Here is a 26718-nt window from a genome sequence, read left to right as displayed (position 1 = left end):
CGCTGTAACCCCTTCCCGCCCGGAGCGGAGCCACCCCGCGCTTAACCCGGCCTGCCCGGGGCGGCCCCCGCCGCGCCTCGCCCCCCCATACCCCTGCTCTGCTGGGTACTGCCCCCCACTATCCCTGCCCACCCGGGACATTTCCCCCCCACTCCCCTTTCTGCCCAGGGGATTTACCCCCCCCCCCCCCCAAAAAAAAAAACCAACCCCTTTGCCCCCCAGCCCCCATCACGCTTTCAGCTGGGACACGGGGAGACGAGAGGTTACAAATCCCGGAGCGAGGCTTTATTGAGCCCCGGCGGGGGGGGGGGGGGGGGGGGGGGGGGGAGGGGCCGGGGGGCACAGGACCCCCCCTCAGCCCCCAGTACCGACCGCGCTCCGGGGCTCAACACCGAAACGCTGGCGAGAAACGTGGAATAACTTAACCCCCGGGGCGGCGTCCGTGGGGTGGGACAGACCCCCTGGAGCCAAGGCTGTGGGGTGGGGGGGACATGGCCTCATGCTCTGCACCCCCCCGAGCCAAAGCTGCATCCAATGCAGACTGGGGGGGGGGGGGGTGTTGTTGAACGTGCAGGATCAGGCCCCTGCACTGCTTTGGGGAGGAGGAGGAGGCAGGGGAGGAAGGAACGAGCTCCCACCGCCCCCATCCCCACCATAGCGTGTAGCCTTGGCGAAAGCCGAGGGGAGCCCCGCACCCAGCGTCGAGGGAAGGGGGATGCGGGGGGGGGGCGAGCGTGTCCCGGGGTGCGAGGACGTGTCCCGGCGTGCGAGGACGCGTGTGGGCCACAGCAGCAGGAGTGTCTGCGGGGGGGGAAGGCACTCGGTGAGACCAGCAGTGGTCACGTCGGGGGACTGGGGAGGGGGGCGGGGGGGGCACATTTGGGGCTCATCCCCCACGAGCGTGCAAGGCACGAGCGTGCAAGAGCCAGGCCGCGCGCTGGCGAGCCCGGGGAAGCGGACAGGAGCACGCAGAAGCCAGCGTGGGGATGCGGCCGCGTCCGAGGGAGGAGGAGGATCGGGGCAGGGAGAGATGCACTTGTGCAAAGTCGAACACCAGCCCTCGTGCTCCCCTCGCACGGGGGCCGGGGGGGCGGGCGGGGGGGTCAGTAGTACTTCTCCGGCTCCTGCCACTTGGTCACCCAGTGTTTCTTGCGCCGGCGGGGCAGGAGGCCGCCGGGCTGGTAGCGCTGCTCCTGCCGGATCCTCACCGCGTGGTATTTGGGCATGATCCGGTAGTAACGGGTCCGCTGGAAGAAGTCGCACTGGGGGGAGAGGGAGAGGGGAGAGGGTCAGTGTGGGGCCGGAGAGGGTCGGCGTGGGGCCGGAGCGGGACACCGGAGAGCGAAGGAGAGAGACCCCACCGCCGGCGAAGAGCAGAGGCAAAGGGAGCAGCAGTCCTGGAGACCCCACGGAGCCCTTTGTGCCCTATAGGGACCCTATAGGGTGCAGATGAGAGATGAGGCAGTGAGGAAGAGGAGAGGAGGCTGAAGAGGAGGAGGATGCCGCTGCAGCCGGCCCCCATTACCAAGCGGGTGGCGCGGGCGCCGGGCAGGGGGGCAGCGGGGCTGCCCCCCCCGCTAGTAGTCGTCCGTCAGCCGCTCGGTTTCCGACGGCTGGATCCTCATCTCCGCCTTTTGCCCCTTGGCTTCGTACATGGCCCGCGTGTTGGCCCGCCGGAAGAAACCGCACTGCGAGGAAGGAGGCGACAGCGGTCAGGGGGGGACGGGAGAGGGGACGGGGGGCTCCTGGCCACCCTCGCGGGGTGGGGGGAGCGGGGCGGCGAGCTGCCCCATTGCACCCGCACCCCTGGGGATGCTGTGGGTGGGTGGGTGGCCCTCCAGACCCATGTAACCCCTCCTGGCCAAAGAATGGAGTCCCCAGGGAGTGGGGGTCCCCCGGGGAGTCAGAGACCCCCCCCCAAGTCCCTGCAGCGCAGGGGGAGGTGGGAGCCACAGGGCAAGGAGGTGCCATCGTCCAGCCCTGCTTGGGGGGGGGTTTTTTGCAGCTCCCAAAATATTTTGCGCTGGGTGTGCGTGTGGGGGAAAGTCGGGATTCTCTGCTCCTCTTCCTCATCGCTCAGCAGCCGGGCACCTTCCACCCCAGAGGGGGCAACTTCCACTTGCCGCTGCCGAGCGTCCCGCAGCCAGGCGGGAAGGACGGCCGGCCATTGGTGACACGAGCCCGTCGGGTCTCAGTGCGGCTCCGGCACCCCCTCACCTTCCAGAGCAGGAGAATGATCAGCCCCAGCAGCAGCAGCCCGGCCGCCACTGCCACCAGCACCAGCCACAGCGCGATCTCGGCCGGCTGCTCCTCTGTCAGCTCCGAGTCCACGTCCACGGAGAACTGGAAGGGTCGAGAAGACCCTCAATCAGGGGAACAGCTCCCAGTGACCCCAGTCCGTCCCCAGCCTGTCCCAGTAGAAGGCTCCGGGCATCACTCACCCGCACCGTGTGGTTCCTCATGTTGATGGTGGGGACGTGGGTCCGGAGGAAGAGCGTCGCCGTGCCGTCCACCTTCACCCGGTCAAAATCGCTGTACTCCTGGGGGGACGCGGACGACGGAGGGGCGAGCGACGCGCGTTAGCTGCTGAGCTGAGACCTAGCAAACTCGGTGCCCCGTTTCAGCACCGTCCCCCAAGGGAGCAGCCCAGCCCTGTCCCCCCCCCACCCCCATTGCCCCCCATCCCCAGGCCGTGCCGCGGGGCCCCACGCTGACCTCGATGAAGGTGCTGTTCCAGACCCGGGCGCGGATTCTGAAGGTGGTGGTGTGCTGGGTGTGGAGGAGGGGGCACTCGAACCAGACGCAGCGAGCGGTGCCCTTGGAGCAGCTCTGGGAGATAAGGGGGGGTTCGGGGGGGGGAACCAGAGCCCCCAGTGCACCGCGCCGGTGCCAAGAATCACAGAATCGTATAGGTCGGGAAAGACCTTTAAGATCATCGAGTAGATGACCTTAAGAGAGACCCTTAAGAGCTTTAAGAAGCAGCATGTGCCGTGGTCCCGGTGGGGGGCACGTGCCGCCGGGCTGCCCCCCACCCCCTGTAGCCCCCACTCACCAGCACCACCTCCGACTTGTCTTTCTTGACGGTGGCCAGGCTGCTGGAGGGCTCCGCCGGCTTGGGGGCCTCCAGCTCCCGTCTCTGCCGGGACGGAGCCTTGTCCTCCAGCTGCGGGGGGAACGAGCCCCGTCAGAGCCCAGGCAGCTCTGCCCACCCGGGGCTGACGGGGCTGGAAGTACCCACGCAGGGCGGGCAGGGACGCGTCCCTGCAAAGCAGCGGGCACAAGGTCACTCACAGTGAGGTTGAGGGGGTTAATGACCCCCCCGGGGGGCTGGCAGGTCTCGTTACTGTTGACGAGGATCTCGGTAGGGTAGAGGAGCCATTTGCCATTGGGGATCTCGTAGGGCCACTCGAAGCCCAGCAGGATGGTGCCCAGGGTGCCCAGCGACTCATCCTTGGTGGTCACCTGCAAAGCAGAGCCGGGGATGGAGACCGGCACTCCCGACCCCCCCCCCCCCCCCCCCAGGCACTGGCCGCCCCCCGAACTCACCTGGAACTCGAAGGCGAGGGGGCTGCCCACGTCCTGCTCCCTCTGCATGGCCGACTCGCCCACCACTGTCCCGCTGAAGTGCGACTGGACGTGGGAGAAGGCTCTAGGGACGGGACAGGGGGGACAGGCATGGTGGGGGGGGGGGGCAGAGCGGGCAGGGAACATCTCTGGGGCATCCGTCTGCCCCGTTCCTGGGACACGGCAGGGCCGTGCCCACGCCCGACACGGCCAAATCGGGGTGGGGTGGGTGGATGGAGGGGACACGGAGGGAGCGGGGGGCACAGCCTTGCCGCACTCACGTGGTCAGCGAGGACTGGATGCTATAGTCCACCAGCAGCTTGGCCGGCACGGGCTGCAGGTCCTCCTGGGTGCTTTGCCTGCCAAGGCACTGGGGTCAGCGTCTCCCACCGCCAAACAGCCCCCGGACAGCGTGGGACAGCCCCCCCCCCCCCAGCAGGAGCCCTGGGGTCCCCGTCCTGCCCCCCCCCCCAGCAGCCGCGGGGTTGAGCAGCTCCCTGCCTGCCTTCCAATCCTTCCCGGACCAGCAACGCTGCCGGATACGATCCCGCTCCGCCGCCGCCGTGCCACCGACGGAAGGAGAAGCTGACATCGCTCCAGGCACCCCCTTCCCAGCCCATCTCCACCCACCCAAGGACACTCACGTGGACAGGTCCAGCCACACCAAGACCTCCCGTGTGTCCAGCATGATCCCGATGGCCTCGAAGGTGATGATCAGCTCTGCCTGCAGCACAGAGGGACCATGGAGCAGCTCGGCCGGACCCCCACCTACCTGCTGAGCCCCCAGGCAGGGCTGGGGGGCGGCTGGGGAGAAGCACTCACCCTCTGGTTCCTCTTAAAAGGGTTGCCCAGCTCGCACAGCACTGTCTCCGCAAAGGTACAGGCTCCGCTCTGGGGAGGGGAAGAGGGTGAGGAACGTCCCGGCAAAGCCCACCCCGGTCCTCGTGCCATCTCCAGCTGGGGAGGGGGACGGCATCGCCTACCGGGCGCACGGAGGAGGGCAGCAGGGTGGCCGGCACCGTGACGTTGAGCAGCGCCTCGTGGGCATCCTCGCCGTTGGAGGGGGTGGTGGGCACGTTGGTGATGTTGATGCTCAGGTAGAGCTTCCGCACGTCCCGGCTGTACTGCAGCACCTGGGTACCGTTCAGCCTGCGCAGAGGCCGTCCCCGCTCAGCACACGGGTGGCCCACCCCAGCGGGATGGAGACCCCCCCCCCAGTACAGCCCGGGGTGGGGCTGAGGGGTGACCCACGGCTAAGGAGGGTGGCACAGCTGGGGGCAGAGGTGGATGGGGACCCGGAGGGACACGCTGTCACCTGGGCAGGGGCTGGTTCTGGTCGGTGACAAAGCTGCTCTGGAGCTGGAGGTTGCTGTAGCACTTGTTGTCGGAGCCGCACTCCTTCTGGAACTCGATCTGCAGGGACAGGGACGTCCCCATGAGCCTTCTCCCACCCCCCCAGGCAAGGCTCGCCAGGGTGCTTGCAGCCCAGCATCTCCATCACCCCCCCAGCACCTTGGTCTCGTTCTCGTGGGACTGGTCCTGGTTGAGGACGGGGAAGGCGTCGAGGGAGTGGGGACCCAGCTGGAAGGTCCTGGGCTTCTCCACCAGCGAGTAGTTCATGGAGAGCACGATGGGGTGCAGCTTGTCTCGGATGTTGTCCTGCGGGGTGGCAGAAATCACAGCAAAGCCCTGGCTCCCTCCCTGGCCCCCCCTCCAGCTTCAGCTGCAGCCAGGCACAGCCCCCGGGGCCACGGCTGGGGTACCAGCTCCTGCTCACACCCTGCCTGCGAGACCCAACAAACTCATGACAGGATGGAGGGGTGGATGGAGGGGTGGATCTCCACCTCTTTTCCTGCCCGTGCCGTTCCCAAGACCCTCCGCCCCCCACCATCCCTCTCCCCCTCTCCCAGGAGCCGGTCCCCCAGCTCCAGTGCCACACGCAGAGCGGCTTGCAGCGCGCGCACGCTCGCGCGCACACACGTGCGCTCGCACGCGCTCACCAGCAGCAGGAGCTCCGTGGATTCACAACGGGTCTCGGGCATGGGGAAGATGCCGCGGTAGATGGCAGAGTGGGTCCCCAAAAACCTGACCCTGGGGGGGTGCCGGTCCTTGTCAGCCTCCAGGGTGTACTCCAGGGCTGCGGGGAGAGCAGAGCACCGTGGCGTCGCACGCGCGCCTGCCTCCAACGCAACCCCTCGTGCGCACACGCGTGCGCATCCCCACGCGCCGACACGCGCGCACGTCCTCCCCAAACGCGCGCTCACGCGCACCCCCCGCACGCACGCGCGCGCCCTTGCACGAGTGCCGGTGGCCGCGTCCCACCCCAACGCGTTCCCACGTGCGCGCGCACCCACGCCCGCACCCCAGGGCACTCACTGATCTTCTCCTTGTACTTGGGGTCTCCAGCGCTCTGGTTGTAGGAGAAGCAGACGGTCACCGTGATGCTGGGGGGGGGGGGAAAGGGGCCGTGAGCGGAGCCACCGGCACCGCAGTGCCGCGAGCGGGACTGGCTGCACCGGGGGGGCTCACCAGGAGTCGGGCGTACACCGGGCAGGGTCCACCTTGCTGGGAGTCGCCGTGAAAATCTTGTTCAAGATGTTGATCACGGGCCGAGCTCTGGGCAGAGATGGGAGTCGGCTGAGCCCCCCCCCCGCCCCCCGCAGCGGCACAGCCCCTCTTGCCTGGTGCCAGCTCCCGGTGCCCGTATCTCGCTGCCCCGGGGCGCTGGCAGAGGCAGGATCTGTCCCTGGGAGGTGGCAGGGAAGGCAGGGGGCTGCAGGACGCCTGCCGGGGCCGGCTCCCTTACCTGAGCAGGACGACCCTCTCCGCCAAGCTGCCCACCAGGAGGTCGGGGTAGGAGTTATCGTCCACGTCCAGCCCCCCGCTCAGCGAGTACCCGAAGGTCTGCATGCTGGCAGGGCCCAGATCCGACCCGCTGATCACCTGGATTTGGGGTGGTGGGGGTGGTGGTGGGTGTCACCCATTGCTCACCAGCCCCATGGATCTGGGGGATCTACCTGCTGCATCCCACCCCGGAGCATGGGATGCTCGGAGGGGATCCGGAGCCCCGCTGCCCCGGTGAGGGGCTGCCCACGGGGCCGTTACCTGCTGGGGTTTGTCCCGCAGCCCTTCTGCGCTGCTGTGGTAGATGTAGACCTTGCCGGGCCCCTCAAAAGGAGCCCCCACAGCGATATCTGTGGGGTGAAGAGCAGGGTCAGCCCCACGGGAAGGGGGTGGGGGCTGCCCCGCACTACCCCCACACTTCTTCAACCCCTCCCACACCCAACCCCTCTCCTCCCTGAACGCAGCCCCCCACCAAGATGCCCCCCCATCTCCTTCTCTTCGCCCCGAACCTCTCCAGAGACCCCCCACACCCCCTGAAGTGGGATCCCCTCTCACCCGAAGACACCCCCACCCAAAGGCTGCACCCCCACCACGGCTCCCCCCCACAAGGGTCCCCAGCCCCTCACCCTGGAAGCCGTCCTGGTTGATGTCCCCGATGCTGGCCACGGCGAAGCCGAAGGCGGAGTAGCTGGGGCCGGTGAGAAGCAGGCTGGGGGTGGGCTGGAAGTCCCCCACCTCGTTCATGTAGACGTAGACTGCGCCCCCCACCTCCTGCTTCCGCTGGAAGTAGTAGGGGGCTCCCACCACCAGGTCCTGCCACCTGCGGGGCCGAGGGGCCGGTTGGGGCTGGGGGCTGCGACATAACGCCCCCCCCCCTCCCCGGCACACCAGAAGCGGTGGGGACCCCCCCCCCCCCCCAAAAAAAATCAGCGAGACCCCCACCCCTGGAGCTGTGCCCCCCATGCTATGACCCACAGAGATCCCCTTGAGAGGGATGCCCCCAGAAGAGACACACACACACCACCCCACCACCCCCCCCCAAGGAGCTGGGGGGTCCCGGCCCCCCGCCCTCACCCGTCGTTGTTGAGGTCTGCCAGGGCCACGGCGCTGCCGAAGTAGGACCCGACCTGGTGGCCGGGGAGGAGGCAGCTCCTCTGCAGCGTCTGCTGGGAGCTGCGGCTCAGCAGGTACACGGCACCCATGTGCTTGTACCGGGGAGCGCCCGTCACCACCGTCACCGCGTCCTGCTGCAGCACCGCGCTGCCCACCTCCGCCGCGTACCCTGCCGCCAAACCCTGCCGGTGAGATGGGGGCCGGCACGGGAACCCCCCCGACATCCCCAGACCCCACGTTCCCCCCCGCCACGACCCCCTCCAGCTCCCCGAACGCTACGGGGTCACCACTGCCCCTCTGCTCACACCATCCCCGGGGGATCTCCAAGCCCCCCTAAACCCCGCACTGCTTTAACATTCACCCCCAAGGTTCCCCCAAAATCTACATCCCCCCAGATCTCCTCCTCACCCCAAATCCCCCCCAAGGAACCAGGGGGAAGCCCCCTGCCCTGCTGCCCCCCACCTATATAGGTATTGCCGTTCCTCTCGTTGGGGTAGGAGAAGTCGTACAGGTCCCACATCTCCCGCTGCAGCATGTAGTCGGTACCTGTGACCAGAGGGGGGGGGGGTTAACCCCGCAGCGGGGGGCAGCCCCTCGCCCCCGGCTCGGCACCCAGTCCCCTCGCACGCCCCCAGCGCGTGAGCGCGCACGCAGCCGTAGGCGTGGGCGTGCACGCGGCTACGCTCACCCGCGTGCGGAGGGTTTGCAGGGGGGGTGTAGATAAGCACGCGCAGAGGCGCACACGCACGGCGCGCGTGGGGCACGCTCGGGCACATCCTCGCGCGCAAGCAGGCAAACGCGCGCGCGCGAGCTCCAGCGCGCGCGTGCGCTCACCACACACGCCTGGGCACATAAGCACGCACACGCGTGCTCCGATGCGCGTGCACACGCAGATGCCCGCGTACGCACGAGGGGATGCCCCACGGGGGTACGGGCACCAGCAGCCCCCCGCAAAGGCGGCTGCCCACCCCCGCCCCTCCCCAGGCACGCGCACCTTGCCAGTTATAGGCACCGGGCGCCCCGAAATAGATGATGTTGGCGGTGAAGCCGGCGCTGGTGCCCATCTGGCACATGCCGGTTTCGTCGGTGTCCGTGTTGGAGTTGCACATCTCGTTGTGGTAGGTCTGCCACTCGTCGCTGATGTTGAGGCGCAGGTCGTTGCCCCGCACGTAGCACTTGCCCACCATGCGCCGCTGGTCCTCGCTGCCCGACCACAGCACCTTGGTGTAACGGTGAGCGCAGGCCTGCCGGGACAGCCCGGCACCCCTCTCAGCACCTGCGGCACCCCCAAAAATGAGGGGCTACAGCCCCCTCCTTCCCAAGGCCACCAACCCCTGCCCCATGCGCCGCCTCTGCCCCGATCCCGGCGTCAGGCTGTATATACGGATGCTGCCCTGCCGTTAATGCGGCCCGTACGTCACAGCCTTACGCTGGCTATGATGGTCTATAGGGTATGACACTGTCCCTGCCACCCGAGAGCTCCCGAGAGCATCTGAGATGCTCCCGAGATGCTCCTGAGAGCACCCGTGATGCTCCCGAGAGCTTCGGTCCATCCACACCAGTACACGCTACCAGGAGGAGAAGGGTCCAAGCGCCCTGTCACCCCACAGCTCCCTGCCCCAGGGGACAAGGGAGGTGACAGGGGAGCTCCCACAGTGCTTCTGCCTGGTGCCACCACACTGGGGACACGTGCAAGGCCCACGTGAAAGCGCCAGCAGCTCCCTGGTGCCCTTGTGCAGTCGTGCAAGGTGGCAGCTCAGCACCGGCACACACGCGCGCGCGTGCAAGGAATCGGGGTGCACGGGCACTCACCAGCACCCTCCCCGCCGGCTGCCGCTGGCTGGCCACCGTCACCCCCAGCCACATGTCATCGATGATGGCCTTGCCCGGCTCACCTGGGTGAGGAAGAGACAGCGTGAGAGCAGGAAACCCCCCCACCCCCACCCCCACAGCCCCCCGCGTGCCGGGGGAGTTTTGGGGTGCCCTGGGGCACTCACGTACTCTTCAACTCGATGTCGAGCCGCTGGCAGTCCTTCGTGGAGACGGTGAGGGGGCAGGCGTAGACAGCGCCCGTCCGCGTGCCGTTCGCCGGCTCCACATCTCGGGGGGCCCCCACCAGCAGCCTGGGGGGCAGAGGGTGGTGGGGGGGGCAGGTGGGCAATGGGGGAGGCAGCGGGTCCACCCGCCCCAATGCCCTCCGCCTTATTTTGGGGGTGCAAAACCGGGCAGGCTGCCCCGGGGAGAGGGGTGGTGGGGTGTGACGGTGGCCAGGAGACGCTCGGCGGGGACGGGAGCCGCTTCCCCGGAGCACGTCACGCCCTGACACCCCCAAATAACACCCAGCGGACCCCCAGCCCCATCTCCAGAGCAGGACGGGGGGTTCCCCTTGGATGGGCGCGCACGGGGCTGGCAGCACCCAGCCTCTCGCCCCCAGCACGTGGGTGCACGAGCGCACTGAAAGGCCTCACAGGACAGCAAAGGGACAGACTCCCACTCCGGGTGGGGGACAGACTGACGGACACGCTCCTCACCCCCTCCTTGCAGGACCCGATGCCAGCCTGGGCTCACGGCTGAGCCCCCCATCCCGGTACGTGGGGGGGGTGCAGGAACAGGGGGTCGTGCCGACGCCTGCAAACCTCACACGCCGCGCCGGCAGGGAACGCAAAGCGGGGAGCCGTTCGGCACGACCCGGCTGCCGCCAGCGCCGGGGCCCCCGCAACTGTGTAAACAGCCACAGCCCTTCCCGGCCAACCTTTGAGCCGGCGGCGGGGCCAGGGCCTCCGCGGCACAGCTGCACCGTGTCCGGCGGACAGGCTCGCCGCCTCCCGCTGCCGTGTGCCAGGGAATGCCGCGAGAACCGGGTGTCCCGGCGAGGGGGGAGACACCCCAGGAGCGGGGAGGGTGAGCTGGGACCAGTTCCAGGAGGGACACGCATTCATCCCTCTTCCCAGGAGGGGACTGGGCTTGCCTCTCCGCTCCGGGCGGCACCGGGGGTCCCGGGGGAGGCAGCACCCTTCCAGGGGTGACTCAGGCCCCCGGAGGGGCAGAGACGTCCCGGCTGAGTCACGGCAGTGCCACGCAGGGGGGAGGACACCGGCATCCCTGGAGGGGTGCCGGGGCTGGAGATACAACACCCGCCGCCCAGCTCCACCTGCGCTCATCCCCCAGGGGCTCTAAGGTGATGCTGAAGGGACCCCAGCACCCACCTGAATCCCCCCCACCCCAAGGGAAGAGGCTGGGGACCCCAGGTAGCGGCAGGGCACGGGACCCCCAGCCCCCTTGTGGGCCTGGGGGACGGCAGGAGGACCCGGCGTGCCCGGGGGGCTCCGGAAAGGCCAGCCTTTCCGCCGGGAAGTCCTTCGGGATCGCGAGGACAATGGCGTGGAGGAGGCATGGCCGCACCGTGCCAGCAGAGGAAGCGCGTCTCCCCTCGCAGAGGCAGGCTGCTGGAGGGGGGGGGGGGGACACGGGGACACACACACGACGACGAGGCACCCAGGTAGCTGCTGCAGCCCCCAGACCTTATCACAGGGCACTGGGGTAACGAGTTGGCCAGTCCTCAGCGCAGCCAGCCCAGCCACCGGCGAGGACAGGGGCAAGTCTGGCTGTCCTTATCCCATTGCCACCAGGAAGGGAAGGGAGCGGAGCACCGGGGAAGCTGCACCAGGCAGGGCTGAGCAATGCGAGGCCGGGAGCGCGGGCGCGTCCGGGCAGCACCGGGGCGGCTGACTCAAAGCCCAGGCGCAGGAGGAATGTGGGGCCCCAGGCAGCCCCCGTCCCGGCACGCCGGGGCCCCCCCTCCGCCCAGCCGGTGACGGGCACTGCCAGCGGCATCGCTCCGGCTGAGTCAGCCAGATGCCGCAGGTGGGGGAACAGCGTTGCTCAGCTGCTGAAGAGCCCCCCCCCCAAAGGGGTGCAATGGGGGGGGGAGTCCCCTCCCCTCGGGAATGCTGGGGTGGGGATGCCAGCGGCATCCGCATCCCCCCAGGAAAGCGCGACTCGCTGGGTGTGAAGACAAGGACACGGAGAGGGGGCTGATTCCTCCTGACTTTTTCCAGCCTGGCACAAAGGAATCTGCCCCCTTAATTTCTCACCCCCCCCCGCCCCCCCCATACACCTGAAGGACATGGGGGGGACAAGGGGCACCATTGTCCTCACTTATCTGGAGGGGAAATGACTCAGGGCAGCCGTGCGGTGACTCAGGGCTGGAGGGAGAAGTCGGGGGGGGTGTCCTGCCCCCCAAGCCCCAGCAGGACCCGCAGCCCTTGGGTGCTGCCCGACCGTGAGCACAGCTCCTGGGGGCAGCGACAGACATACGGCCCCTTGCCAGGGGCTGCCACGGCCGGGACCTGCCCCCAGCCTCCCCGGGTGGTCCTGGCTCAGCCGGACCCCAGCTCCAAGCAAAGCCATTCCCAACTGCCATCGCTCCTCATGGCCGTGCCCCGCAGGTCCCGGGGGGTGGGAGCTGACCCAAGCCAAGCGGCTCCAGCGTCTCGCTGCCTCTAGCCAAGACTTCCCAGCACGGCAGCCCACCCGCAGGCTCTGCTCCTGGGGCGGGGATGGGGGGTTCGCACGATACCGGGGGCTTCTGAGCCCCACCGGAGCAGGGGAGGGGGGCATGCACAGGCGTCCTCCACTTGTGCATGCCCCAAGGTGCCACCCAGAGCCCAGCTACCTCAAGACCCAGGAAAATCAGGAGCCAGGATGCTGGGGCTCCCATCTCAGGGAGGCCAGGACCAGTTTGTGGCACTGGTCCCATCCTGGGCGGGGGGACGAGGAGACGGGGCTCAGCCCAGGCCTTGTGCTCGGACAGCAGAGCAAAGGCAGGGATGGTCAAACAGCAGCAAGAGGGGGAGGCCGGGAAGGGAGGGAGGTAGGAATGCAAGAGGCCATGCCCCGTGCTAATCCACCCCGGTAAAGCGGGGGGGACGGCGGTGCGGGGGGGTCCCTGCCAGCGCTGGCCGAGCCGCGAGGGGCGGCTGCGGGACGGTCTCGGCAGCAGGGCACTGACCGACCCCGGGGTGGGAGAGATCCGGTGAGGATGGCGAAGGGGGATCCGATCTAGATGGCCGGCTGAGCTCAGCAAGAGGGGGGCCGCGCTCCCCCCAGGCAGCAGCACGCACACCCCAGCCTAACTCTGGAGCAGAGCCCCCTCCCCGGGGCGGGCACCGGGGGGGGGGGACAGGCAGGCAGCGAGCACGGATCCATCTCCCAACGCGCTCAAGGAATGACAAGCGCCAAGAGGCAGGAGGGGAAGAGCGGGCAGGAGGGTGGGGGCTCTGGCAGGGTACCCCAACCCACCTCATCCCCAGTCACAGGCCGTGACGGCGCAGTGGGGTGCAGGGACCCTCCCCAAGGCTTCACACCCCAAACCTTACCCCATGCTGGGGCTGGACCAAGCTCCCGGTTTGAAAGCTCAGCTCCGCGATTGGGTTGCAGGGTACAGCCCCCAGACCCCCCCCCCCCGAACCCCCAAAGGTGGGCAATCGAGGGGTGAGCCCAGCATAGCCACCCCTGCGCAAGAGTTGCTGCTCCAGGCCAGCCCCAAGCCACCCCCCACCACCCTGGCCCCCCCACGCTTCTCTCCACTGCTGCCGCTACGTTTGCGACGGGGGGGGCCCCGCAGTGATCGATCCCCCCCCCCGAGAGCCCCGAGCAGACAAATCCGCTGATGCCAACACCGGAAAGGAAGCGGGAGAGAGGGAGAGATGCCTCCTCGAAGCAGCGAGGGACGGACGGACAGACGGATGGATGACCCCCTGGGCGCTGGCCCCGCCACGGCACATCCGTCCCCCCTCCGCCTGCCAAGGAGCCGCAGCCCCGCAGGACCCTGGCGGCTTTCGCCGGCCCCCGGCCAAGGTGGGGGAAGCAACGGCCAGGCCGGCTCTGGGAATCGGCAGAAAACCAGGCGAGGGGGAGGGAAAAGCTGGGAATTCACCCGGCCCCGCTCTCCCTCTACCCACCCGCCAGCCGGGACCAGCAAGGACCCCGAGCGCCGGGGCAGCACCCCTGCTCCCCCCCGGCACGGCAGGGAAACTGAGGCACCCAGAAGGCTGCAGATGTGGGTGCTGCCTCCTGCCTCCGCCCAGGCTGCACACACAGGGCCTCCAGCCTCCCCGGCACGGATGCACCGTGCCTCAGTTTCCCCATGTCATTCAGGGACCCCCGAAGCCGCACGGGTCAGGTTTCCCCAGCGCCGCCGGGTCCTGCGGGCACAGCCACGAGCCAAACCACCTCCCCCGTGTCTGAGCCCACGGGAGAAGCCAGACCCGGCCCCGGCAGCCGAAGGAGTTGCTTTATCTTGGGGAAGGCAGATAACACCACCACTTCCACCTCGCCTTCACCTGGCCCGGGGAGGAGCGAGCAAACAAACCTTTGCATGGACACAGCTCCGAGACGTGGAAAACACCGTGGGGGTGGGGAGGGGGGGGGACTTTGGTGCCACGCCGGCCACGCAGTGCCAGCCTGGCCCCCTGCCAGCGCCCAGCCAGGAAGCGGTTGTCCCCACCCCGCCAGGAGGTCGGGAATGCCAGCCGTGCTCGGGAGCATCCCTCTCGCTCCACCGCCATCCCCGCACCTCTGGCAGCCGCAGCCGTGTCAGGGTGAGGCCAGGCATTGAGCCCCCCAAAAAGCACGGGACACCCCCCCTCCCCACCCCCCGTCAGGGACGACGGGTGGCAGGAAGCGTCCCTTTCCTGTCCCCACCCTGGCTGCGGCAGCGCTGCACCTGCGAGGGCCCGCCCAGCGAGCCTCCATCTGCCGCCGGGGCTGAGGGAGGGGAGCGGGTTCACCCCCCCGGTGCTGCAGCCCAGCTCAGCACCCCCCCGCCCCAGCTGGCGGCTCGGCCACGGGGAGGAAGCGCAGGGCCAGCAGCCCTGGCATGGGGGGACCCGGGGGTGTGTGTGTGCGTGCAATTTACCTCCTGCCGCTTCCACGAGAGGCGGGTGCCTCCTCCCTGGAGCCGCCCGCAGCGGGCGAGCCAGGCCCCGGTGAGGCAGGAGCTGCCTGCACCACGCAGGCAGAGCTGCCCGCGCAGCCCTTCCAGGTCTGCTGCCTACATGCAAGGCCCCGTGGGGAAGCAGGGACGTGCTTGGCATCCCCTGGCCCTTCTGCGCTCACGAGGGTCCTCTGTCTGTACCCCCCCCCCCAATGGGGACAGGCAGGGAAGGGCTCCCAGGGGAAGGGGGTGCAAATCCCCCGGGGGTTTAGCGCTCCAAAGCCTTTCCCCCGCAGATCGGAGCCTCCGCGCCTCGCCTGCATCACGCTCAGACACGCACAGGCCACGTGGCCCACGCCGGGGGATTGCAAGCCCCTGCTGGGACCAGAGGCCCCCCCCCCCCCCTCCCCGAGACAAAGCAACAGCCACTGCCAACATCTCAGGAAGACGGACGAGCCGGTCCACCCCAGTGCCAGCCAGGACCCTGGCTTCGATGCCCCCCCCCCAGCAGCTCCGACACCACGGGAGCCAGGGGAACCCGGTCATGGATGGGAGCCAGCGTGTCCCTGCGGGGAGGAGGGGGGGTCCCCGGGGTGCTGGGCCGGCTCCTGCACCCCCACAGCTGCTCCGCAAGGGAACAGCTTCACTCCCTCCTGGACGGGAGCAACAACAAGACGTCCCACGGCAGGGCAAGCGGCCGAAATGCATCTCTGGAATGCAGAGCAGCCGATGCCTCCGTCTGGCAGCTGCCACTGGTCCCTCCACCACGGGCACGACGCAAAAGAAGGAGCCCTCCGGGTCTCCGAAGGGCCCCCCTGCAGCTGGGAGTGCCTCGGGAGGGTGAGCCAGCAAAAACCTGTGCCCTCAAGCGAGAAAAACCCAACCCAACCCCTGCGCCTTCTTCCCAGCACGCACACGCAACTCGCGCCTCCGGCCAGGAGGGACGGGAGCCGGGGATGCTGCCCGCAGGGGGGGTCTGGCTGAGCGAGGGGACAGCAGGGGACATGGCGAGTGACAGCGGCGGGATCGCACGGGGAATGCCCCGGCTGAAAAGGGCTTTTGTTGGAGCTTTGCTCGGCAGCAGGAATTACAGTTCAACAGGTTCCCCCCCGGATCCCCCGGCAGAGCCAGGGCTGCTGGATGGGGACGGAGCCTCGCCAGCAGCCGGCCAGAGCTGGAGGGGGGACCCGAGGGGCTTCGCAACCGCCCTGCCGAGGTCAGCGCAGGCGGTGCCGGGCCGGGACCCCGCGGGTGGGGACGGCCTCCACCTCCCGGGGCCGCTGCCAGGCTCCGTGCCCACCGGTGCTGCCACAGCGGGATCCTGCTCTGCTGCCAGACCTGCCTCGTGTCACCGGGGGCCTGCGTGGGGACCCTACAGTGGGTGCTCGGCATTTGGGGAATAAGGCGGGGGGGGGGGGACACCTCAGGGTCAGGATGGGACCCCCTCCAACAAAGAGGTGCAAAGCAAAGCCACGAGCAGGAGATAAACACCCGAGGAGCTGGTTTAGAGCACATATCCCCCCCTTACCCCGAGCTCAGGGCTCTGGGGCTGCTTCCTCCCACGAGGAACCCCCCCCATTCCCCCCCCAGCATCTAAACCCCCGGGACACCCCCTCTCCCCGCACCCAAAGCCTCGCCAGCTCCTCCTCCCGGCGCACCCCTGCCCCCACGGCGACCAGCGCGGCCGCGGGACCTTTGCCCTGCCCCAGGGACCCTCGCCCCACGCACCTCCCCCACCCCACGCCTCCAGCCCCGGCACCCCAGGGACCCCCCCCTGCTGTACCCCCCCCACCCGAGACCCAGGACACGCTCCCCACCCCCCACCCCCGCACTCACAGGCACCGCTCCCGCCGCTCGGTCTGGCGGTGCAGCGCTACCGAGAAGCCGAAGAAGCCGCCGGGGGTCGCGCCCTCCTTGAGCACCGGGAAGGCGCGGTCCACGTTGAAGGCGGCGGCGGCGCCGAGCAGCGCGGGGAGCAGCGCGGGGAGCAGCCCCGGGAGCAGCCGGCGGCGCCGCTCCATGTCCCGCACCGGCTCCCGCAGCCGCCGCCGACCGCGCCCCACCGGTACCGGTGCGCTGCGGGGCGGGGGCGGGGCCGGGCGGGGCGCGCGCCCTTCCGGGCACTCCCCTTAAAGGGGCCGCACCCCCTCCACCCCTCCCTCACCGGGCACCTGCGGGGAAGGAGGGAGTCGCCCCGCGCGTGCGCACGGGGGAGGCGTGGGCATACCTGCGCGTGCACGGCGGGCGGCGGGAGCACGCGCGCTGAGCACACGCCACGCCCACGCCGGGGGCACCGCACCCCCCTGCCCACGCGCGGAGGTGCCCGAGTGGGCGGGGTGGGCGGGGTGGCCCCCCCCCACCCCCCATCCCCCGCACCCGCCATGCACAACCGTGCCCGCACACACGGGACGGCTCCCCCCCCACCGCCCCCCCACCCCTTCACCCCCCCTGTCCCGGCCGTGGGCTGCGGGGGATGGCGGGGGGGGGGGGGGATCAGCGGCCCCCACCCCTAAAACCCCCAGTTGGGTGGGGACCCACGTGCCCTGCCCTGCACCCCGCGCTGTCCCAAGGGACCCCCAGGGTGGCACCCCCATCCTGGGACTCCCGGGGTAGGACCCCCCCTACCTGGGGCCTCTGCGGATGAGACCCCTCCCCCCCCACCTCGGACCCCCGTGATGGACCCTTTGGGATGGGACCCCCCCCAGGATGGGACCCCCGAGGATCAGACCCCCCCGGGATGGGACCCCCAAGTTAGGACCTCTGTGGGGCGGGCCCCCCGAGGATCCCCCCCCCCCCCGGGTGGGACCCCCGCTCCTGAGCTCACCCCCCGTTGTGCCCCACGGGGAGGTCGGAGCTGCCGGGGCGGGACGGGAGGGAGAGAAAATCCCCGGCCTCCCACGGCGTCTGCCCGCCCGGGAACGCCGGGAATGCGCCGGCTCCCTGCCCGGTACCGGCTCCCGGGACCCCCCCCTCCCGACGTCGAGGTGGGGGGGGCTCGGGGCTGCGGCACCCAACGGGAGGCACTCGGGGGTGGCTGCGAGGACCGGGGGGATCCCCAGGGGCTTGGGTGCAGCGGGAGGCTGGACGGACAGACCCCCCCACCCTGAGGGCCTGGCGGGGGCAGGAGGTCAAGCCGGGACCCTGAGAGGGGACCGGGGCCACGGGGCCGCGGCCGTGCCCCCGGGCAGGCACCCCACGGCGGGGACGGGGACGGGGACACCGGCTGTCCCTGGGGAAGGCGGCTGCAGCCGCAGCATCACCACGTCCCTCCCGGGGAGGTGGCGGCGGTGGCTGCCACGGTCCCCGACCCGGGCGAAGGTCACCGGGAGTCATCGCGCCACTCCCACCCGTGCCAGGAAACCCGTGGGTGGGAGAAGGGGGGGGAAATGCCCCCCTCCCGGGTAGGGGGGGGCTGCAGGATGTCCTGTGTCCCCCGCCCCGATGTCCCCGCGCCCCAGCACAGCTCCTGTGCCGCACAATGTCACTGGAAAGAGTGACGGCACAGGGGACAGCCCCAAGGTCAGCCCTGCCGGCAGCCGGCACACGGCTCTGGCACGGGGCCCTGTCCCCTGTCCCCTGTCCCGTGTCCCTTGTCCCTTGTCCCCAGTCCCCAGTCCCCAGTCCCTGTCCCGAGGTCCCCCAGCGTGGGCTGGCCCTGATCGTGGCTCGGAGCACCCCAAACACCCGCCGTCTCCCCGGGGACGGGGTGGATTTTCTCTCTGGCAGGTGACACAGCCCTCGGCACGGGGACAAAGAGCCCCGGCCAGGTAGCCAGCCCCCCCTCCCCCCCGGCTTGGGGACATTTTGGGGCACAATGGGTCCATCTCTCTGCCCACCGGCTTGTCAAGTGTTTCAGGGGGTCACCCTGTGGCCTTGGCTGCCACCCAGAGGGTGCTAGCACCCAAGGAGGGGGGCAGCACCCCAGGAAGGGTGTTTGCACCTGAGGAAAGGTGTTTGCACCCAAAGAAGGGGTATTTGCACCCAAAGGAGGGTGTTTGCACCCAAAGAAGGGTATTTGCACCCCAAGAAGGGTGTTTGCACCCAAAGAAGGGTATTGACACCCAAAGGAGGATGTCTGCACCCAAAGGAGGGGTATTTGCACCCAAAGGAGGGTGTTTGCAGCCAAAGAAGGGTATTGACACCCAAAGGAGGGTGTTTGCACCCAAAGAAGGGTATTTGCACCCCAAGAAGGGTGTTTGCACCCAAAGGAGTGTGTTTGCACCCAAAGAAGAGTATTTGCACCCAAAGGGTGTTTGCACCCAAAGAGGGTTATTTACGCCCAAAGGAGGGTGTTTGCACGCAGTGAGGAGTGTCAGCACCCAAAAAAGGGTACTTGCACCCAAAGGAGGGTGTTTGCACCCAGTGAGGGGTGTCAGCACCCCAGGAGGGGGTGTCTGCACCCAAGGAGCGTGTTGACACCCAACAGGGAGGTGTCTGCACCCACGGGGGGGTCTTAGCCCCCAGGGGAGGGAATTGCCTGCCCGGGGGGGGATTAGCTCCCAAAGAGGGGGTGTTCGCACCCAAGGGGGGGTTTGAGCACCCAAGGTGGGGGGTGCCAGCACCCAAAGAGGGGGTGTCATAACCTCGAAGGACCACTAGATGGCGCCTTCCGCCCAAGGATGCTGCGGGGGGGCGGGGGCGGGGCGGGCCGGTTCCCCCGGGGACCCCCCCGCACCCCTCCCGCAGCTGTGGCAGAGGTGGGGACACTAGGGGACTCCCGTGGGCACTGACGGGCTGGGGGGGCCGCTTCCAACCGGGGCAGCTGGGGGTGACCCCCCCCCGGATTTGTGGGGGGTGCGGGGAGGTCCGTCCCCCCCCCCCCAGCCTTGTGAGGGGCAGAGGGGGCGAGGGGGGTGCTGGCTTGTCCCTGTGGTGCCCCCCCCCCCCGTCCGTGCACCCACCCGGAGACCCCCAGCTGCCGCCACAGAGCTGCTTCTGCCACCTCCACTGTCCCAGTTCACCCAAACTGGACCCCCCTCCCCCCCCCCCCCCGAGCTCCTGGGTTTTTGGGGCTTCAGCAAGCGCCAGCCTGGCCGAGAAGCCTCCGCCAGCCGCAGGCACCAGTGCCTCCCAGTCCCAAACTGGTTCAGGACTGCACAGACCTGCTCCCTGTTTGCGCCCCGCTCCCCAGCCGCGTTCCCCGGCCTGCAGCTCTCCAACCGGCTTTTCCTGCTGGAGAAACCCTCTCCCAGAAGGAACCAGCCCTGGTGACAGTCCGGCTGGAGGGACAGCCAGGCCGGGGACCTGGGGATATCCCAGTGGCTCCTCCGGGACCTTGGGAAACCTCCCCAGGGAGGCCCCCGCAGAGCTCCGAGCAGGACAGGCGGCAGGGCTGGGCTTGTCCCGGACATTTCTGTCCCCTCGGAATTAATTCCTCAAATCTCAAATTACGTTTCCCATGCGGGGAGGTGAGCCTGTGCCTGCACACACAGCTCCTGGGTCACGCTTCTGCCTCCTGTCTTCTCCAGGCTGCTTCCCTCTGGAAGTGATCTCGAGTTCTATCTGTTTCTATTTTCTATTTCTATTTCTATTTCTATTTCTAATTCTAATTCTAGTTCTAGTTCTAGTTCTATTTTACTATGTTTCTATTTCTATATTTCTATTTCTGTATTTCTACTATTTCTATTTCTATTTATTTCTAATTCTATCTATTTCTATTTCTATTTCTATTTCTATTTCTATTCCTATTCCTATTCCTATTTCCAATTTTCTCCTATTCCTATTCCTATTCCTATTCCTATTCCTATTCCTATTCCTATTCCTATTCCCATTCCCCTTCCCATTCCCATTCCCATTCCCATTCCTATTCCCATTCCCATCCCATTCCCATTCCCATTCCCATTCCCATTCCCATTCCCATTCCCATTCCCATTCCCATTCCCATTCCATTCTTCCTCTTTCCCTCCTGTTCACATTTTTGGTTATTTCTCACTTTACCCATGCTCCCGGCGCTGGCGGCAGGGCCGGGCCTCGAACCCGTGGCCCCGGGGGCGGCGCAGTTCCCCGCTGCGGCCGTCAGGTGGCGCCATTGCACCGCGCCGCGCTGGGGGGGGGGGTGGGGGGGTGGGGGGGGGGTGTGGGTGTCGGGGGGTGCAATCCCGGGGGGGACACGGGGGGCAGGAGGGGGAAAGCCCCGGCCAGGCTTAAGGATCCGCTCCCCAGCCCCCCAGCCCCTCTCAGGGGTACGGACCTGCCAGCAGCAGCAGAGACCCCCCCCAACATAGCAGCCCCCCCCAAGCGCCCCTCCCCGCCCCCCCCGTGCTGGGTGGAGGGGGTGGCTGGTGACAGCCCTGCGAGTGGGGGGGGTCGCAGGGGCTGGCTTGGGTCCCCGGGCCAGGCGACACTGCTGGGGGGCTCTTAGGGCAGTGGGGGGGTCAGGGTCCTGACTGGGGGTGGGAGAGGGGCACAGACCCCCGGAGGGGGGGGGGGGGTGTCCCCAGAATCAGGGCTTGTCACCACCCCGAGGTCCCCACAGGGCAGGTGGAAGATGGCAAGTTTTGGGGTACCTGAGGGTCCCCCGCTGCATGAGGCTAGGGGGGCTCTGCCTTGGGGGTGGCGTTGAACTGGGAGACACTGGTAAGTACTGGGAGAAGGTGGGAGCTGGGGGGGGGGGGGGGGCGGTGTCTAAAACATACCCCGTAGCCACCCAGCCCCAAGCCCAGCTCTATCCTACTCCCTAACCCCAACCCTTCCTCCCCCCTACCCCCCAGCAAACACCCCCCCACCCTGCTCCCCCTCCAAATCCCCCCTCAGCACCAAAAGTCCCCGGGGGGGGCCACCAATCCCCTCGCAAAAAAGTCCCTCCCCCCGCGTCCCCAGAGGCCCTGCCAGCCCCCCCCCTCCCTCCCGCCCCTGCTCCTGCAGACAGGACCCTGCGATCTTTATTTATTCCTTCTCCCTCCTTCACCCACTCTTTGTTGTTTCCTGAGAGAGGGAAAGAAGGGGGGGAAAAAAAAAAAAAAAAAGAAAAAGAAAAAAAAAAACCCACACACACAGAGAGGAGGCAGGAGCCTGTTTTGCCTCCCAGGCAATATTTCTGGAGCCAATCGGAATGCGCACCCACCCTGCCCTGCTCCCTAATTAAAGGCTTTAAGCAGGCGGCCGGGGCTGGAGGTTTGGGCACAGTCTCTTGGTTGCTCCTCGCAAGAGCCAGTGCGGAGGAGCCGGCTCTGGGCACGCCAGGCCTGACGCGCGGGCAGCCGGAGCCGCCAGGTTGGGGGGTCCCCAGCCAGGCGGGCAGCTCCCCCCCCCCCCAGTTCCAGCGATGAGCGGCTCTTTCGACAAGAAGCTCTCCAGCATCCTCACCGACCTCTCGGGCTCGCTGAGCTGCCATGCCGCCTCCAAGGACTCTCCCACCTTACCCGAGTCCTCCGTCACCGATCTGGGCTACTACACCAGCCAGCACGACTACTACTCGGGCCAGTCCTACAGCCAGCCCGTGAGCCACTACCCCTACCACCAGTTCAACCTCAACGGCATCGGCGCCGCCGGCACCTACTCGCCCAAATCCGACTATTCCTACAGCCCTTCCTACCGCCAGTACAGCCACTTCAGGGACCAGCAGCTCCCAGCCCAAGAAGCAGGTAGGATGCTCGGGAGAGAGGGGCCGTACCCCTCCCGCTGGTCCCCTGGGATCGCAGCGGGAGCTTCACGAAGTTGCACCCCTCTAAGTGTCCCCGAGTTGGGGACGGGGCGGCCGCGGGGCTGGGGAAGGGGGTGTTGTCCCTGCCGGAGGATGGGGTGGATGTTGGGGTAGGGCTCAGCCCCCTCCGGCATCCCTGGTGCTGCTGGGGGGATGCAGCGGGATGGGGCCGTGCTGGATGCGGCCGTCCGGAGGAATACCCCAGGGGACGGGGCAGTGCCACCACGCAGAGCAGGGTGACCCTGAGCTGGGGGGGGTCTGCGCTGGGACCCCTTTGCCGTCACCGACCTCACACCTCCGCTCTCTGCCCAGTCTCGGTGAAGGAGGAGCCGGAGCCGGAGGTGCGGATGGTCAATGGGAAACCCAAGAAGATCCGCAAGCCCCGCACCATCTACTCCAGCTACCAGCTGGCAGCTCTGCAACGCCGCTTCCAGAAAGCCCAGTACCTGGCACTGCCCGAACGGGCCGAACTGGCCGCCCAGCTGGGGCTCACCCAGACCCAGGTAAGGGCTGAGCCCCCCCCCCCGTCACCCCCCCGCCACCCCGATTCCCAGCCACGAGCAGGAGGGATCGGCAGGAGGGGGAGCCGGAGCTGCCCCCCCCTTGCAAAACCCGAATCAGTGGGGGTTTGGGAGGGGGCTGTGTTCACAGCTGGCTGGTGAGAGCCGGGAGGGGATCCGGGGGTCCCCGCGGATGGGTGCTCCCCACTTGCTCGCAGGAGCAGGGGTCCCTGCCGCCAGATTTCCCCGCACGGAGCAGATCCGCGCTGCTGAGGAAAAGGTGGAGAGAAGGGAAGGAGCAGAGAGAGGGGACGGACCCCAGCCGTGCCCCGCTCCCCAGGTTTCGGGGTTTATCCCACTCGCTCCGGAGCCAGCCCCATCCCAGACCTCGCTCTGCCCAGGCCCCCGGCAGGGTCTGAGGCTGAATCCCGCCCGAGTGCCTGGGAGAGTCCCGGGTCAGCAACGCACCCGGCCTCCCGGGAACGCGGGACACCAAATCCCAAGCGGGACGGGACGCTTGGGACGGGGTGCTCGGGACGGGGCGCTTGGGACGGGGTGCTTGGGACACCCCATCCCGGCGGCAGCAGGTCCTGGCCTCAAGTCCAGCCGGAGTGCGGGGTCCTGGGGGCTGGACCCTGCTCCCCCCAGCCGGGCTTTCTGGGGCTCCCCTTGGGGCCGTCCTCCCGGCGATCCGGCTCCCCCATCCCACTTGGTCCAGGCAGAGAGAAGGGACTTTGGGACAGGAGACACATCCCCCCCAGGGGACCCTGTGCCGGGGGTGGCAGTTTAGGCTGGACTGGAAGAGCAGAGATGGGCGCGATGGGCTTCTCCTCCCCCTGAGCCACCCAGATTTGGGGCTAAACCCTTGCTTTTGAGGGTTGCCTGACATGGGGACAAATCGTCCCCGCCAACCTGCTGGCGTGAGGGTGAGCGGGTTGTCACTGCCGTCACCGCAGCGCGCAACTCCCCCGCACCCCGTCCCGTCCCCGGCGCCCTCCCTGCCTGTGGGCCGGTGCCGGCGCCCTTGTGCCGCCCTTGGCGCGACGCTCCCCAGCGCCCGGCCTTCCTCCTCCTCCCTTGGGCGATGAAGCAATCGGGGACACTCGGCAAAGGGCTGACGGAGCGCGTCACCCGCTCCCAGAGGGACATCCTGTTTGGGTGACAACCACCACCCCTTCCCCGGGGGCCAAGGGCGTCCAGTGCCGCCGCCTCACCCAGCACTGGGGACGCTCCCAACGCCCGGCGTGCCGGGCCGGCGTCCTGTGATGCATGGTGTGACGGGCTTCGCGCGACGCCCGTGTCCCTGGGGGGGCTTCCAGCGATGCACCGTGTCTCTGGGGTCCCCACGACGCCCATATCACGGGTGCCTTCCCACGGTGCATGGTGTGTCCAGGTTCCCTGTGACACCGACATCGCAGGTGCCTTCCCGCAATGCACCATGTGTCCGGGGTCCCCATGACACCCATGTCCCGGGGGGCTTCCCGCGAGGCACCATGTGTGTGGGGTCCCCATGATGCCCATGTCCTGGGTGCCTTCTCGCAGTGCGCGGTGTGTCCAGGCTCCCCGTGACACCCACGTCCCTGGTCACTTCCCGTGTTGCATCGTGTCTCTGGGCTCCCTGTGACACCCATGTCCCTTGTGTCCCTTCCCACACTGCATCGCGTGTCTGGGCTCCGCGTGACACCCACGTCCCCTGTCCCTTCCCATGCGCCCGGGGTCCCCGCATCCCGGGTCCCCTTCCCGCGTCCCCCGAGTGCCCCGTTCAACCCGGGCATCCGCTTTTGGTGGCGGGTCGCTGACCCCTCTCCCTCCCTTCCAGGTGAAGATCTGGTTCCAGAACCGCCGCTCCAAGTTCAAGAAGCTGTACAAGAACGGCGAGGTGCCGCTGGAGCACAGCCCCAACAACAGCGACTCCATGGCCTGCAACTCCCCTCCTTCCCCGGCCGTCTGGGACAGTAACTCGCACGGCAGCGCGCCGGGCCGGACCCCGCTCCCGCAGCCGCTTCCCTACAGCTCTTCCCCCAGCTTTTTGGAGGAGCACAACCCCTGGTATCACCCCCAGACCCTCAGCGGACCCCACGGACCCCACCAGCCACCGCCGGCCACCACGATGCATCACACCTCCCCGGGGCCTCCCCCCAACACCGGCGCCGTCTATTAACAGCCCGGAGCCAGAACAGGAATGAGAGACAGTGGCAGAACTCCTTTGCCTCCTTTTTTTCCCCCCTACTTTTTGTTTTTCCTTCTTCTTTTTTTTTTTTTTTTAAAAAAAAAAAAGGACACCCATGTACACGCACCCCTAGATATACACTTATATATCCTATCCTCTCCCAGCTCATCTCAGGAACAAGAGGACTGCAAAGGGTTAAACTTGTTAGCTCCCAGCCCAGGACGAAAAGGTGGTGAATTCTTCTTATGCATTTTTTTTTTCTTTTTCCATCACCCCCTAATAAAAACGGCCCCCGAGGAGCCACATCCCGCCGAGGGTCCCTTGCCGGAGCTTTGCTTCTTGGGGCCACCCCAATGAGCTGCCCCGGGGGGGGGGCTGCCCCACGCCACGGCCCCCCCCCGAGCACGGGTGGGCACCCAGGAGGGGCACAAGGGGCACCCGGAGCACCCGCACCCCAGCGGGGACGGAGGACGCGGCGTCGCGGCGCCTGGGTGCCCATCGCCAATGCCAAAGGAGCGGGATGCGCTTTGCCCTCGTGGCACCCGAAATCCGGGGACCCGGCACGGTTTGGGGTGCCACGGACACCCCACGGGAGCAAACCGGGACCCCCAGCCCAGCCGCTTCCGTGGTAGCTTCGCAGGAATCGCCCGGGACGATGCTCAGACAAAAAGGTGGTTATTTAAAAATAAATAAAGAGGGGGGGTGGGGTGGGGAGAAAATATTTTAATATTTAAACAGTTCAGGAATGGCTTAAGTTATTTTTTAAAGAGAAAAATCGTGCTAATGTCCGTTTTCTAACAGTGCCTCCATCTGTGTCAGTTAAGCTAACGGCGAAGCAGAATGCCTATTTTTTAAATAAATCGACAACACATTTTAAAGAAAAAAAAAAACCTCTTTACTATTTTTTAAGAGAATGATGCTATTTTTTTAAAAGCAGAAAGTGCAGTTTTAAGAAGTGTTCATATGTGTTGTACAGTCCCGAGGATCTTATTTATGTTGCCTTATATAAATAGGGGTGTATGGGGGAAAAAAGAAAGTGTACATAAGGTTCGTTTGTATAAAGTTGATCCAAACCAAACTGGTTTCGGTCTGGTTTTTTGTTCGCTTTTTTTTTTTTTTTTTTAAGGTTGATGGGAGCCCCTCTAAGGACGGGGGCTTCCTCCGAGCGTCCTTTGCTGCTTTCCCAGTGAACAAAAGCTGATCTATAAATGTTAATAAAAGCGCTTCGAATGTGAAGGCTCCAAACACCGTTTTTGGGGATGTTTTTGGTGAGCAGGGAGGAGCTCAGGAGTTTTCCAGGTTGGGAAATGCAGAGTTAAACCCCAAGTCCCTTGTGCCTCATTTTTGGGGGGCAGCGGGGGGGGGTGGTTGGGGACCGGGGATGGCACCGAGCGATGGGCACGGCCGCTGCCGGCTCACCCCGAGTCCCACTTCACCCCGCCGAGAGGGAATCTGGTGGGGGGGGATTTTATTCCTGGTTTGCAGAGTCTCCCCCGAACCGCCGCAGAGACCTGCCGCTTCCCTCCCCTTCCTCTTACTGGGAACCAGTAGGCTCCCAGCTGTGCAAACCGGGAGGGTGGCCGGGCTGCCCTGGTGTCCCCGTTGGGGACGCGCTGTGACGGAGGCCTGGCAGGGGACGGGACCCCCACCGAGGCGCCGACCCCGCAGGACTGACACTCGCCGCCACTGCGGAGACGGTGCCTTTCCCCGTTGGCGTCATGGGGCTGGGAGGGCTTGAGTGACCCCAAGACCCCTCCAGACGCGGGGCCTCGGGACGGTGACGGGGACAGTCGCTGGGACTGAACCACGCTGGTCCCCCTGCCCTGCTGTCCCCGGTGTCACGGACATCGTTTCATGGGTGGGAGTGCAGCAAGGGGTCAGGGGCTGAAGCCCCGTCGCCCATCCTAGCGCTGTCCCCACCGAACCGCCCTGGGGACAGGGGACCTGC

General features: G+C 67.4%; 2 protein-coding genes across 3 annotated transcripts; one reads left to right on the top strand and one right to left on the bottom strand.

Moving 5' to 3' along the window:
- Positions 1 to 262: 262 nt before the first annotated feature.
- On the bottom strand, positions 263 to 16636 carry ITGA3 (integrin subunit alpha 3). 2 transcript variants are annotated; one of them, XR_012778623.1, is made up of 26 exons: positions 16295 to 16633; positions 9523 to 9644; positions 9334 to 9416; positions 8516 to 8765; positions 7984 to 8067; positions 7483 to 7690; positions 7035 to 7228; positions 6670 to 6758; positions 6371 to 6507; positions 6094 to 6180; positions 5941 to 6008; positions 5565 to 5701; positions 5077 to 5223; positions 4880 to 4977; positions 4548 to 4713; positions 4387 to 4455; positions 4209 to 4288; positions 3846 to 3923; positions 3547 to 3649; positions 3292 to 3462; positions 3053 to 3163; positions 2716 to 2829; positions 2442 to 2540; positions 2218 to 2343; positions 1526 to 1688; positions 1121 to 1262 (listed from the first exon to the last, which is right to left on the bottom strand). XR_012778623.1 is itself a non-coding variant. In XM_075522942.1 (25 exons), the coding sequence occupies exons 1-25, from the start codon at positions 16477 to 16479 to the stop codon at positions 1104 to 1106; spliced, it is 3165 nt and encodes a 1054-aa protein (XP_075379057.1). In that variant the 5' UTR covers positions 16480 to 16636; the 3' UTR covers positions 263 to 1103. The 2 variants fall into 2 exon arrangements, 1 of the variants encoding a protein (XP_075379057.1); XM_075522942.1 differs by lacking the exon at positions 1526 to 1688 and having other exon boundaries at positions 263 to 1262; positions 16295 to 16636.
- A 4904-nt stretch (positions 16637 to 21540) lies between these two features.
- DLX3 (distal-less homeobox 3) lies at positions 21541 to 24860 on the top strand. Its single transcript, XM_075523146.1, has 3 exons — positions 21541 to 22041; positions 22413 to 22603; positions 24420 to 24860. The coding sequence occupies exons 1-3, from the start codon at positions 21723 to 21725 to the stop codon at positions 24759 to 24761; spliced, it is 852 nt and encodes a 283-aa protein (XP_075379261.1). The 5' UTR covers positions 21541 to 21722; the 3' UTR covers positions 24762 to 24860.
- Positions 24861 to 26718: the final 1858 nt, after the last annotated feature.

This window comes from Mycteria americana, chromosome 22, assembly GCF_035582795.1.
Source record: "Mycteria americana isolate JAX WOST 10 ecotype Jacksonville Zoo and Gardens chromosome 22, USCA_MyAme_1.0, whole genome shotgun sequence".
NCBI lineage: Eukaryota > Metazoa > Chordata > Aves > Ciconiiformes > Ciconiidae > Mycteria > Mycteria americana.
This window is presented reverse-complemented; position numbering and strand designations above follow the sequence as displayed.

Coding starts and splice junctions, on each gene's coding strand:
- ITGA3 (XM_075522942.1), bottom strand. CDS start 16,479: ATGGAGCGGCGCCGCCGGCTGCTCCCGGGGCTGCTCCCCGCGCTGCTC. Junction 2,541..2,715: donor GGAACAGCACCTTCATCGAG/GTCAGCGTGGGG, acceptor GCGTCCCCCCAG/GAGTACAGCGATTTTGACCG. Junction 1,263..2,217: donor TCATTCTCCTGCTCTGGAAG/GTGAGGGGGTGC, acceptor CTCTCCCCCCAG/TGCGACTTCTTCCAGCGGAC.
- DLX3 (XM_075523146.1), top strand. CDS start 21,723: ATGAGCGGCTCTTTCGACAAGAAGCTCTCCAGCATCCTCACCGACCTC. Junction 22,042..22,412: donor GCTCCCAGCCCAAGAAGCAG/GTAGGATGCTCG, acceptor CTCTCTGCCCAG/TCTCGGTGAAGGAGGAGCCG. Junction 22,604..24,419: donor TGGGGCTCACCCAGACCCAG/GTAAGGGCTGAG, acceptor CCTCCCTTCCAG/GTGAAGATCTGGTTCCAGAA.